The sequence below is a fragment of the Telopea speciosissima genome, chromosome 5 (genome assembly GCF_018873765.1).
Source record: "Telopea speciosissima isolate NSW1024214 ecotype Mountain lineage chromosome 5, Tspe_v1, whole genome shotgun sequence".
Lineage (NCBI taxonomy): Eukaryota > Viridiplantae > Streptophyta > Magnoliopsida > Proteales > Proteaceae > Telopea > Telopea speciosissima.
The window spans coordinates 46,631,701-46,644,518 of record NC_057920.1 but is presented as its reverse complement, the minus strand read 5'-3'; the positions used below and the strand labels follow the sequence as shown (position 1 = coordinate 46,644,518).

General features: G+C 39.9%; 1 protein-coding gene across 1 annotated transcript; it reads right to left on the bottom strand.

The window, feature by feature from the left end:
* Nucleotides 1-2,724: 2,724 nt before the first annotated feature.
* Nucleotides 2,725-3,583, bottom strand: LOC122663009 (gamma-glutamyl peptidase 5-like; the record flags this gene model as incomplete). The annotated part of the gene is made up of 3 exons (XM_043858717.1): nt 2,725-2,901; nt 2,998-3,162; nt 3,533-3,583. Coding segments are annotated over 3 exons (393 nt in total), but the record flags the coding sequence as incomplete, so codon positions are not given.
* Between the last annotated feature and the right edge of the window lie 9,235 nt (nt 3,584-12,818).

Sequence of the window (12,818 nt, the reverse complement as noted above, 5' to 3'; positions counted from 1 at the left end):
TTTAAAAAGAATCTTGCACCAATCCGTGACGTCCAAGAGGAATCTTGCACTAGATGTTGATCCGATGCTCGGAGATTCTGTAACTTTAACAAATTAATGGGAAATGCCTGTCTACAGAATGGTTGTTAAACTTAAGCCAAAAAATTTGGCTAAGTATGGAGAAAACATCCTTCTCCAAATTCGTTCCATTTTCATGCAACGACACAAAAAACTCCATAACTTCTTCGTCTGACATCGAAAATAACTAAAACAAATTGAGTTGGAACCAAGACTCAACGAACTGAAATTCTTATGAAGACTTCTTCGCCCAGTTCAGCCATTAAGGCTTCCAAAAATATCTTCAAAGTGGACCCCACTGCGTGATCCTATGAAATCACAGCTTTTGATGAACAAAACCTTCACCTGCTGCTTCGAACCTTTGCCAAACAATTTTCAGGGACCCAAAATACTGCCAATATACATTCTCCATGCTTGGATGTCACTATAACCCTACCAAATTACCAAATTGCCCTTGACGCTATGTAGAAGCCTGTTTGACTAGTTCAACTCTTTCAACTCACCAAAAACCATTGCCGCATCACCAAAATGTCTAGAAACGTTGCCAAAAATGACAACACAACTTCAAAATGCTCCAATTTCCCAACAGAATCATATCGCAACAGCCTCTCTAACAACCTCTTTGAGCACTAACGATTTCCCCATCATTCCCTTACACGTAATCCTTCAAGAACGTGGGACGTTTTAGGGATAGTTTAACCTTAGTTCTTAGCTTTCTAGTGTAACAATCCCTTTTAGGGATCTCTTTCATGTACTCAAGAGAATGACCACTTCAATTTTATCAACAAACATTTGGGTTCATTTATTCTAGTTCCCTTTGAATCTCCTTCGTATAATGTCTCATATCCTACAAAAGTCCTTGGAACAATCGAGGTAGGAGGATGATCACATTCTCCTGAGAGAGGTCAGGTCGACATTTTCAATCAAGTGACACTTCTTGAATTTTTACGACTTTGGCGCGTCGAGGCATTAAAAAATAGGTTTGTGACCAAAATTTTTACCAATAGATATCCTCCAATACTTTTGTAGCAAAATATTAAATTATTTACAAGAACAATATTTCCTTTTAATAATTCCAACCCACAAGTCTTTTTGGGTCAAGATATATAGAAGCCTTTATCCGATTTTAGGGCCTTGTTCAGATCAATAATTTTTATAACTCTACTTGATGACCTCATACTGCTTGATTTTATATCCTTCAATCAATTTCAACGAGGTGAAATGAATATGATTAGGAAAGGAGGTACTCGAATGTTGTTGCTATGAAACAATTTTGGTGATGAGTTTTGTTATACCATAAACTGGCAACCAAATAATAATGAGACACGTGGCATCAATGAAGTGACCCAATTAGAGAAGTCTGACGGACCAGATCCACAAGGGTACTTAGCACGAAGATATGACATCCACTCAACATACCTAGACATAGCCGATGGAGACCCTACAGTGTTGCTGAACATTGGAGACCCTGCAGTGTTGCTTGAAACGGTGAGAGAGAGCATGGATAACTTGGTACCATGAAGAAATTCATGGCTGAGAAGCATCGAAAGGTGATCATCATATGCAAGTGGTGTAGTATGTGTGAGGAGAGAAGAGACAATATCACTAAAGTCACTCTTAAAGTCACGATAAATATGCATGTTCAAGGCACTTGGACAAAGAGGATGACTGACAGAACTGAGATCTTAAGATATAGATTTGGCTTATTGAAGAAATTATGAAATGGATTCGTCAGGTTTCTATTCAAAATCTTGCATGGCCATCGTGAGAGACATGAGACGACTCTCAGAAGGGGAAGAATAAGTAGCATGTAGTGTATCCCAGATCTCACAGCTGGTCCATTTGCCAAGAATCAATGGGAAGACCTCTTCCAAAAAAAGAGAGGCAATGAGAAGGCTACATAACATAGCATCTTGCCGGCACCAAATGAGAGTCGCAACTAGATCGGTGGGACAAGGAGTGGTGTTGTCAAGATGGCCGAACAAACCTTGGCCATCGAGAAAGGGTTCAAGCTATGTGCACCAGAACAAATAAATCTTCGATGTGAGTTTCATCAAAATATAGTGGTGAGCATGATGAAGAGAAGGGACGCCAAGCATAGGAGATGCAGGTAGACCAGCAGGTACATAATCGGTGGTAACTTCTCCATTTTGACATCGCAATAAGGTGGAAGAGGCGTAGTTGTGCGCAAAGAAAAAAAAAAGGGAGAGAGTGCTCGTTGGAGCTTAATCGGCTCTGAATACCATAATGATAGTTGAAGTTGTATTTCATTCCACAAGATGTGAATCGGTTACATTGTTTATATAAGAGAAGAGAAGAACTCAATTAGGGTTAGGATTCCACATGTGATAATAGAAGTAGTTTCCATATCACATGTGGATTATAGAGGGAAGTGATCTATACATGTTAGGAAACCCAATATTGGGCGTTCTAAGAATGCGAAGTGCTATATTGGTCAGTAAGACTTGAGAAAGTTCTTGCAAATCTTCAACCAAAACTTCCGATCTGGCTCGGTGATCTCCAATCTAGATTTCACATGCTCAGCAAACTCCCTCTGCGTGTTAATATATATATGAATAAAATAGTTAACCAACCAAGTTCCTCTACAAGTGAAGAACTCAATTAAAAATAAATTTGAATAAGAAAGTGATCATATCATCGATCATATCATCTTAAATTTATCAAGTTACTATTAGCAAGACGATCAATGATACTACATAAGATGTTTTTTGTATATTCAGGGTGGCCCTGAATGCCTAATATGTGATGGTAAAAAATAAACATCTCCACTCCTGTCTGGTCAGAGAAGGCAATGACCTTGGCACCCATGGGGACCTCTCTCACCTATTCCATTGAGTTGAATCTAATTAGTTCCTAGAAAATCTCCAGGTTCATTTCATATTGTCTCTTTAAATGAAGTCAATGGTCAAAGCAACATACCTCATCTTGATGACACTCAATGATGGTGATGGTGGATGGAATTTCCTGTAAACTATCAAAGAAGCCATAAGGAGGTAAGTCTTCCACCATGTTGACTTTTCTCAATCCAAGATCCCATCCACCACAAGCTCTCTCAACCTTGCCACCCAATGCTTGGCACAAAACCTAACGAAGCAAAACAACATATTTGTTAGAAAAACAACGCAGCAGAATGGGGATCTTGCAGAACAAAACGAAAAAGAAAGAGAAATCCCACACTCAAGACAAGATTTACATGGTTCATCCCCAAGAAAGAATGCTACATCCACAGCCGAGTGATAGAATGAATCCACTAATTCTGTGAAGCAAATACAAACCCTCACACTCATTCGTCTCTCAAAGAGATAACTACAATATATAGGAAAATCAAACACAACACTTTCTGGACTGAGATCAGGCATCACCAATAACAATATTAATACCGTAAAAAGAATATAAGAAATCTAATGAAGATCAACCCAAAGCCCAATGTGACCTAGCTAAAAGAGTACCATACTTGATGCCCAAAGCATATGCCAAGCACCTTCTTCCCCATAGACCCAAGTTTTTGTTGGAATTTTTCAAAATATTGATGTGGACTTTTAGTCCCACATCGGCTATGAAAGGAAAGCTCATTGGGTTTATATGTGTTAGTAGTTAGTAGTTATTATTATCACATGTAATGCTAGAAGAGATTGTATGGTGCACTTAGGAACGAGGATGGTGACCGTCTGAGCGCATATGCGTACGGGTGCGCATGTGTTTGCTTGAGGCGCAATGTGGCGCTTTGATGGCGCACTTTGCACTTCGCACTTCGTACTTGCACATCGTCACAGTATGTCGTCTTAATCTTTTTAGGATCGACGGTGTCTGATCAAAGGGTGCTTAGGATCAATCCGACCGTTGGATCGGTGGCTGATCAAAGAGGGAGTGCAACCCTTGGTTCAACATTGACCCCAAGGGTTGCAGCCCATACGAACAGCCAAGAGAGCCCAGCCCAATAGTCATGACCTGTCAGGTCAAGCCATATGAGCCAATGGGTGTGACCCATCCGAACAGGCCTTGTGGGCCTATAAATGGGCCACGAATTCTCTCAGTCTATATATCAAAAAAATCTTTGATAGCTTCACAGTGTTACTGTCTCTGCAACCAGTAACAGTCCACCTGATTTATCTTGGGAGGCAGGTTTGCTGCAACCCTTTGCAGGATTATGAGGGTGCAAATACTGTCTTAAGGACAGAACGATTTCGTTCGACTCAGGCCATCTTTCTGTCCTCTCCTTTTTGTTTCAGCTTATTAACAATCTTAAGACAATATTTGATTCAATGGAGAAGACTGCAATAATGAAGATACCTGGGAACAAGATAAGCAAACTAGAGAAGTTTGATGGGTCCTTTTTCAAACGTTGGAAAGGGAAGATGTATTTCTTCCTCACTGCTTTGAAGCTTGCTCATGTTCTGAATGAAGAGAAGCCAGTACCACCGACAAGCACCGATGGAGAACCTTCTAGTACAGAAACACTAGTTCAAATCAAGCAACGCCAGAAGTGGGAACAAGATGATTTCATGTGCAAAGGCTATATCCTTAATGGACTGTCGAATTCACTGTATGATGTGTACTAGCTCAAATTTGCGGACAACACCCCAAAGGAACTATGGGAGGATCTTGATAAGAAGTATAAGATTGAAGATGCTGGCAACAAGAAATTTCTCGTAAGTAAGTTATTTGATTACAGAATGCTAGGAGATAAGTTCATTATTTCCCAAACCTATGAGTTGCAAGGTCTCATGAATCAAATCATCTCTAAGGGCCATTCTCTTGATGAATCTTTCCAAGTATCTTCTATTATTTCTAAGTTACCTTTTTCTTGGAAAGATTGTCGGAAAGAGTTGAAATAAAAGAAAGATGCAATGACTATGCCAGAGCTGATAAAGTATATCCAAGTTGAAGAGAATTCTCGTAAACTGGATAAACTTGAATTGGAGGAAAAATCTCCTAAGGCTCATGTTATAGAAACTGCATCTTCTAAGAGAAAGTATGATGGCAAAGGCACTGTTTCGGAGAAGAAGAAGGGTACTTTTACTAACCCTAAAGCGGCTTGCTGAAAATGCGGAAAAGCCGGTCATTTCAAGAAACAGTGTAGAGTTTATCTCAAGGAGAAGCAACAGAAGGACTAAGCCAACGTGGTTGACAATGATGATTGGGCTGCTATGATATCCGAGGTATATATAGTTGGTGATGATGAGGAATGGTGGATCGATTCCGGTGCAACCAAACACATTGCCAAAAACAAGAGTCTATTCAAAGTTTATGAACCTATAGCAGATGAATAAGATCTCTTTATGGAAAATTCTTCAACTGCTAAGGTCATAGGTAAAGGCACAGTGGTTTTGAATCTCACCTTCGGAAAGAAGCTTACTTTGAATGATGTATTTCATGTTCCTGATATTAGGAAGAATTTAATGTCTGTAAGCTTGCTTGACATACATGGATTTAAAATCCTGTTTGAGTCAGGGAATGTCATAGTGTCCAAAGGGGGAGTTTATGTTAAGAAAGGATATGCATCGAACGGGATGTATAAATTTAATATGATTAATGGAATTTCATCTTCTGCTTATATCGTTTCTGCTTTTGATACATGGCATTCTAGACTTGGGCATGTTAATTATAAGTGCATGAAAAATATGTTAAATTAGGATTATTACCAGAATACACATCTTCTAGTCAAGATAAATGTTTCATATGCATCAAGTCTAAAATTACCAGGAAATCTTTTAAGAAAGTAGAAAGGAATACACAACTCTTAGAATTGGTACATTCTGATTTGTGTGAGTTAGAAGGTATTCTAACTAGAGGTGGTAAAAGATATTTCAATACTTTTATAGATGACTGTTCAAAATATATGTATGTATACCTGTTAAGGACTAAAGATGAGGCTTTGGAGAAATTCAAAATCTACAAAGCCGAAGTTGAAAATCAATTAGAACGTAAGATTAAAATCTTACGAACTAATCGAGGAAGGGAATACTTCTCTACTGATGATTTTTGTGAAGTTTATGGAATTATCCATCAAACAACGACACCTTATAGTCCTCAACAGAATGGAGTAGCAGAAAGGAAAAATAGGACTCTAACAGAAATGGTGAATACACTTTTACTTACTTCTGACTTACCAAAGAATTTATGGGAGGAAGCATTAATGACTGCTTGTCATATACTTAACCGTATTCTCTATAAAAAGACTAATATCACTCCCTATGAATATTGGATGAAGAGAAAACCTTCTCTTGGATATTTCAGAGTATGGGGATGTAGAGCATTAGTAAGATTAATTGATCCTAAAAGACCTAAATTAGGTGAAAAGGCAATTGAGTGTATTTTCATTGGCTATGCCCAACATAGTAAGGCCTATAGATTTCTAACAATGGAATCTACAGAGACCGTTAGCCAAAATACAATTTTAGAATCTAGAGATGCTGAATTCTTTGAGGATTCATTCTCTAGGAAACAGAAGAATGAAGATACAAACAAGGAGGATCAAAATACAGTACAATCAAACTCTAAAAATAATGAGAGTGTTGAATTAAGAAGAAGTAAAAGAGTTAGAGTAGAAAAATCCTTTGGTCCAGATTTTTATCAATTTTTGGTCGAAGGTAATAGAAATGAAGTTACATATTCTTGTGTGTATAATATTGAACATGATCCATTGACTTTTCGAGAAGTCATGAATTCTCAAGATTCTGCCTTTTGGCAAGAAGCTATAAATGATAAAATGGATTCTCTCATGGATAATAAAACATGGGTTTTAACAGATTTATCTCCAGGATTTAAATCTATTGGTTGTAAATGGATCCTTAAGCAAAAGCTTAAAGCTGATGGAATCATTGATAAGTTTAAAGCTAGGCTTGTAGCCAAGGGCTTTAAGCAAAAAGAAGGTATTGACTATTTTGATACATATGCTCCAGTTGCTAGAATTAGTACAATTAGATTGTTAATTGCTATAGCATCGATTAATAAATTTATTATACACCAAATGGATGTTAAAACTGCTTTTCTAAATGGAGATTTAGAAGAAGAAGTTTACATGGAGCAACCTGAAGGGTTTGTTTTGAAAGACCAGGAAAGTAAGGTTTGCAAACTAATCAAATCTTTATATGGTCTAAAACAAGCTCCTAAGCAATAGCAAGATAAATTTGACCAAAAGGTTATAGCAAATGGATTTAAAATAAATGAATCTGATAAATGTGTTTATTTTAAATTCAAGAATGGACATGGTGTTATAATATGTTTATATGTTGATGATATGTTAATCTTTGGTACTAATTCAAACATCATATTAGAGACAAAGGTTTTTCTATCTTCATGTTTTGATATGAAAGATATGGGTAAAGCAAATGTAATTTTGGGAATCAAAATTGTTAGATCCTCTGATTGTATTTCTTTAACACAGTCTCATTACATACAGAAAATATTAAAGAAATTCAATCATGAGGATTGTAAACCAGTTACTACCCCATATGATCATTCTATTAGATTAACTTCTAATGAAGGGAGTTGTATAGTTCAATTGGAATACTCTAGTATCATTGGCAGTTTAATGTATGCCATGCAGTGCACTCATCTTGACATAGCTTTTGCAGTTGGTGTTTTGAGTAGGATTACTCATAGCCCTGGACAAATTCATTGGAATGCAGTTTTTAGAGTACTTAAGTACTTAAAGGGCACAATGAATTATGTATTAAGTTATAAAGATTTTCCTGCAGTACTAGAAGGATACACAGATGCTAATTGGATCACAGGATTCGATGAATCAAAGTCCATAAGCGGTTGGATATTTAGCTTGGGTGGAGGATCAATTTCTTGAGGATCCAAGAAACAGATTGTAGTTTCACACTCTACTATGGAGTCTGAATTTATTGCTTTAGCAATGGCAGTAAAAGAAGCAGAATGGCTTAGGGACCTCTTAACAGAGATTCCTCTATGGCCTAAGCCAATGCCTGCTATATCAATATCTTGTGATAATGAAGCAACATTATCAAGGGTTTATAATAAAGTCTACAATGGAAAGTCAAGGCATATCAATTTAAGACATAGCTATGTAAGAGAACAACTCATCAAAGGAGTTGTGACTATTAGTTATGTAAAGTCAAAGGAAAATTTACCTGATCCCTTTACAAAAGGCCTGGGTAGGGATGTGGTATGGAAGACTTTCAGGGAGATGGGTTTAAAGCTTTTAAATGAGAGATAACCTGCAAGTGAAAACCAACCAGACACTAGACCAATATCTAGTCAACTAGTTCAATGGAAAAACACTTGTAGTAATAATCGATTATGCACTCAACTAGTAGAGATATGATCTCTTGACATCTCAAGGTAGTGCATGTTTGTATGGAGAAACCGACAGAGGGTAGGATCAATCCTTTAATGAGTCTATGCCTTACAGGAAATGCAAGTCATACAATTGCATTTTATTAGATTCACCTATATAAGTGCAGGAAGTGGGGCCACTTCTGCGAGATTCAAAGCTTATCTCTAAGGCACTTATGAAAACCTAAAATGAAAGCATAATGCCATAAATGTGCAGGTGTTATTGAAACTATGTTCAAGTAAGTCATATGTTTAGTATATTAGATTTGTCGCTATAAAATTCTAAGTTCAAGGCTATGACTACTTCGATTTTGAAAAGTACTAATGTATTTTGACAACATAAAAGGTTAAGTCGAAAGACACATTTATGTAAGTATGATTTAGAAGTACAAAGAGTTTATTGACTGAAGCCCAATTATTTTAAAAACTTGGGGGAAATTGTTGGAATTTTTCAAAATATTGATGTGGACTTTTAGTCCCACGTCGGGTATGAAAGAAAAACTCATTGGGTTTATATGTATTAGTAGTTAGTAGTTATTATTATCATATGTAATGCTAGAAGAGATTGTATGGTGCACTTGCAAGCGAGGTGATCACTTCAACTACTTTAATGGGATGATGACCCCATATGGTGAATTAGAGGTCATCTCTTTGAGCTTTTCGGGCATCCCTAAAAGGTGCAAAGGCAACTTCGTGGTTCTCAAGGTTTAAGCTTCGATTAATAAACACCTTCGCAGAACTCTATAAACAGCTTTATCACCCGCTTCCAAAGCAGCGTAAAATAGAAGAGAACCACACCATTTACTTAATGTGGTACGTAATCTATGGGAGTCCCTCAGGGAGTATGTCACAAGATTTATGAAGGAATCCCTAGAGATTAGAGACCGGACGACCAAACTCAACATGCAGCCCTAGCCAGGGCATAAGAGACCTAGACCTCATCAAGGACCTAGCACGGCACGAGACTAGGACAATGAGAGAATTACTAGAGAGGTGCAATGAGTTCGCCAACATGGCCAAAGTACTACAAACTCGAAAGAAAGTGATCGTAGCCAAATGATAGGAGAATAAGAGATCGACGCCAGATGATCGTGGAGAAAGCAAACAGACTAAAACTAAGCACCGACAAGAGAAGGGTGATCGTTGACTGGAAAAATTGAGCGTCGCCCAGAGAGGACTGATCGAGCTAGAAGCCTCGACTACACTTCCCTGAACACCATAAGGTCACAGATCCTTATGCAGATTCAAGACCATGGCTTGCTCCATTGGCGGCGACCCATGCTTGCAGGACCCGAAAAGCGAAATCCAAACAAGTATTGTCTCTTCCATAAAGACACAGGACATGACACAGAAGAGTGCATTCAACTGAAAAGGGAGATTGAACAACTCATCAAAGCAGGAAACCTAAACAAGTACGTAAAGGGAGGTCATGAGGGCCGTTCAGGTCAAGGAGGTAGAGATCATGATTGGGGAAGAGAGGACCCACGATGAGGGGAGAGGAGAACAGATTGTGGCGAGGACAGAGGCCGCCACGAAGAAAGAAGGGATGCTCCAGGACCAAGTAATACCAGAGGAACCCCAATCCTCACTATAGTAGGGGGACCAAGACAGGAGTCTATAAGAAAGGCAAAAGCCCATGCTCAGTTCGTAGGGGTAACAAAGATGCCGAGCAAAGTAGCCAAGACAGAAACAGTAATCTCCTTCTCGGACACTGACCTAGAAGGAGTGAGCCTATCGCATGGAGATGCCCTCGTGGTGCAGGTGGAGATAGCCAATCGAGTCGTGCATAGGATGCTGGTTAACACCGGAGTGTCAGTAGAAGTAATCTCACTAGAGGCCTACAGGAAGTTTGGGTTCAGTGATGATAAGCTCAAGCTTGAAGAAACCTACCTCCATGGATTCTCAGGAGCCTCCTCTTCCATTAGAGGAACAATTGAATTGCCAGTCACCTTTGGAGATCACCCTCGGTAAGTTACGATCATGGTTACCTTTATGGTAGTAATGTTAGTTGTATCCTTTAACGACATCCTGGGACGACCAACCCTAACTGGAGGGAATAGTATCACCGATACACCTAAAGATGAAGTTCTCAATAGAGAATGGCGTTGGCGAGATCAAGGGGGACCAAAAGAAAGCTAGGGAGTGTTATGCACTATTTGTCAAGAAGAATAATGGCAACACTCGAGGGATGGCTCTATGCATAGAGAACCTCATTAACGATCAGAGGGATGAGTTCACAGAATGAAGAGGAAAAGTCGATGGAAGACCTCGTCCCATTCCCTCTTAGCGAGGATGAACCCACCAAGATAGTGCAGGTTGGATCATTGCTAGACGAAGAACAGAAAGGTAAGTTGGGGTGACTATTGAAGGAGAACTCAGATGTCTTCGCATGGTCGGCCTCTGACATACTAGGCATACCTTAGCACATTACCGAACATAGGCAGCACGTGGATCCAACTAAGAAGCCAGTCCAATGGAAGTGGAAGAATTTTGCCCTCGACAGACAAGCTGCAGTCAAAGAAGAGGTCGAGAAGCTGAGTTGTTGAGGGTTCATCAGGGGGGAGAAATTCCCTACTTGGCTCGCAAACATCGTGATGGTTCCTAAACCAAATGACAAGTGGAGAATGGGCATGGACTATACCGACCTAAACAAGGCAGGTCCCAAAGATGAATACCCCCTGCGAAGGATCAACTTGCTAATCAACGCGATCGCAGGTCATGAGATGCTGAGCTTTATGGATGCATACTCAGGCTACAACCAGATCTTCATGAAAGAAGAGGATGAGACCTACATGGCGTTCATGACAAATAAGGAGAACTACTGTTACCATGTCATGCTGTTTGGGCTAAAGAATGCAAAAGCAACCTACCAGAGGATGGTCAACAAAATATTCGAGGCACAGATCGGGCGCAACATGGAAGTGTACATAGATGATATGCTTGTAAAAAGCATCAAGGCCGAAGATCATTTAGCTGATCTCAAAGAAGTGTTCGAGGTATTGAGAAAAAACCAGATGAAGTTGAACTCGGCAAAGTGTGCCTTCGGCGTGACATCAGGAAATTTCTAGGCTTTATGGTTTCAGCTTGAGGCATAGAAGCTAATCTGGCGAAGATCAAGGCCATCTAAGAGATGTCGCCACCCCGAACAGTAAGAGAGGTGCAAAGGCTGAATGGAAGGATAGCAGCCTTGATGAGGTTCATGTTACGAGCTGGGGACAAGTGCCTGCCATTCTTCAAAACTTTGACGAACCTAAGAAGCCCCAAAGACTTCACATAGACAGAAGAATGCCAGAGAGCCTTCGAGGAATTAAAGAAATATTTAGAGAGTCCACCGCTGCTGGGGCGACCAGAACCTAATGAGGAATTGCAGCTCTACTTGGCGACAACTCCAATAGCAGTAAGTGCAGTATTACTGAAGGAAGAAGGCAAACAACAGAAGCCCATCTACTATGTCAGCCATGTATTGATTAATGCAGAGACTAGATACACCAAGATAGAGAAGATAGCCTATGCGCTCGTGATCATGGCAAGGAGGTAAGGCCATACTTCTAAGCCCATATGGTCGCCGTACTCACAGACCAACCATTGAAGGTGTTACACAAGCCAGACATATCAGGGTGCCTGATCACCTGGGCGGTAGAGTTAAGCGAGTATGACATTAAGTTCCAACCTCGAACGGCAATCAAAAATCAGGCCCTAGCGGACTTCATCGTCGAATGTATTTTCTCGGAGACCAAGCCAAAAGAGGTAGGACATGAGGAGCATGATCGAGGATCATGGGAGATGTTCTTTTATGGGTTGAGTAACGCAGCAAGGAGCTGGGTTGGGTTAATAATCACCAGTCAAGAAGATTTCTAGATTCAATACACACTTCGATTCACCTTCCAAGCCTCAAAAAATGAGGCTGAGTATGAGGCATTTCTTGTCGGACTATGAGTCGCAAGAGCAATCCTGATCACCCACCTAGCCGTCCGAAGTGATTCCCAACTCATGGTAAACTAAATAAATGGAGAGTACGAGGCAAAGGATGAGTGCATGATAGCCTACTTGACGCGAGCTCATGATTTAGTGGCCGAGTTCGAGAAGTTCGAGATGGTTCGAGTCCCGTGGATTGAGAATGCTACAACAGATGCCCTATCAAGGCTTGCAAATAATGAACTCCAGAACTTGGCCAATGCGGTATACATCGAGGTACATCATGAACCGACATACAAGGAAAAATAAGTCAACAAGATAGAGGAAGGGCCAAGCTGGATGGATCCCATTGTCAACTATCTACAGAATGATGTATTGCCTGAGGATAGGTTTGAAGCTAGAGAGCTGAAAATCCAGGCAGCCAAATACATGCTGATTGATGGAGTGCTATACAAGAGAGTGGTCACGGCACCGCTACTTAGGTGCCTAGGACCTAAGGGAGCTAAGTATGCCTTAGCAGT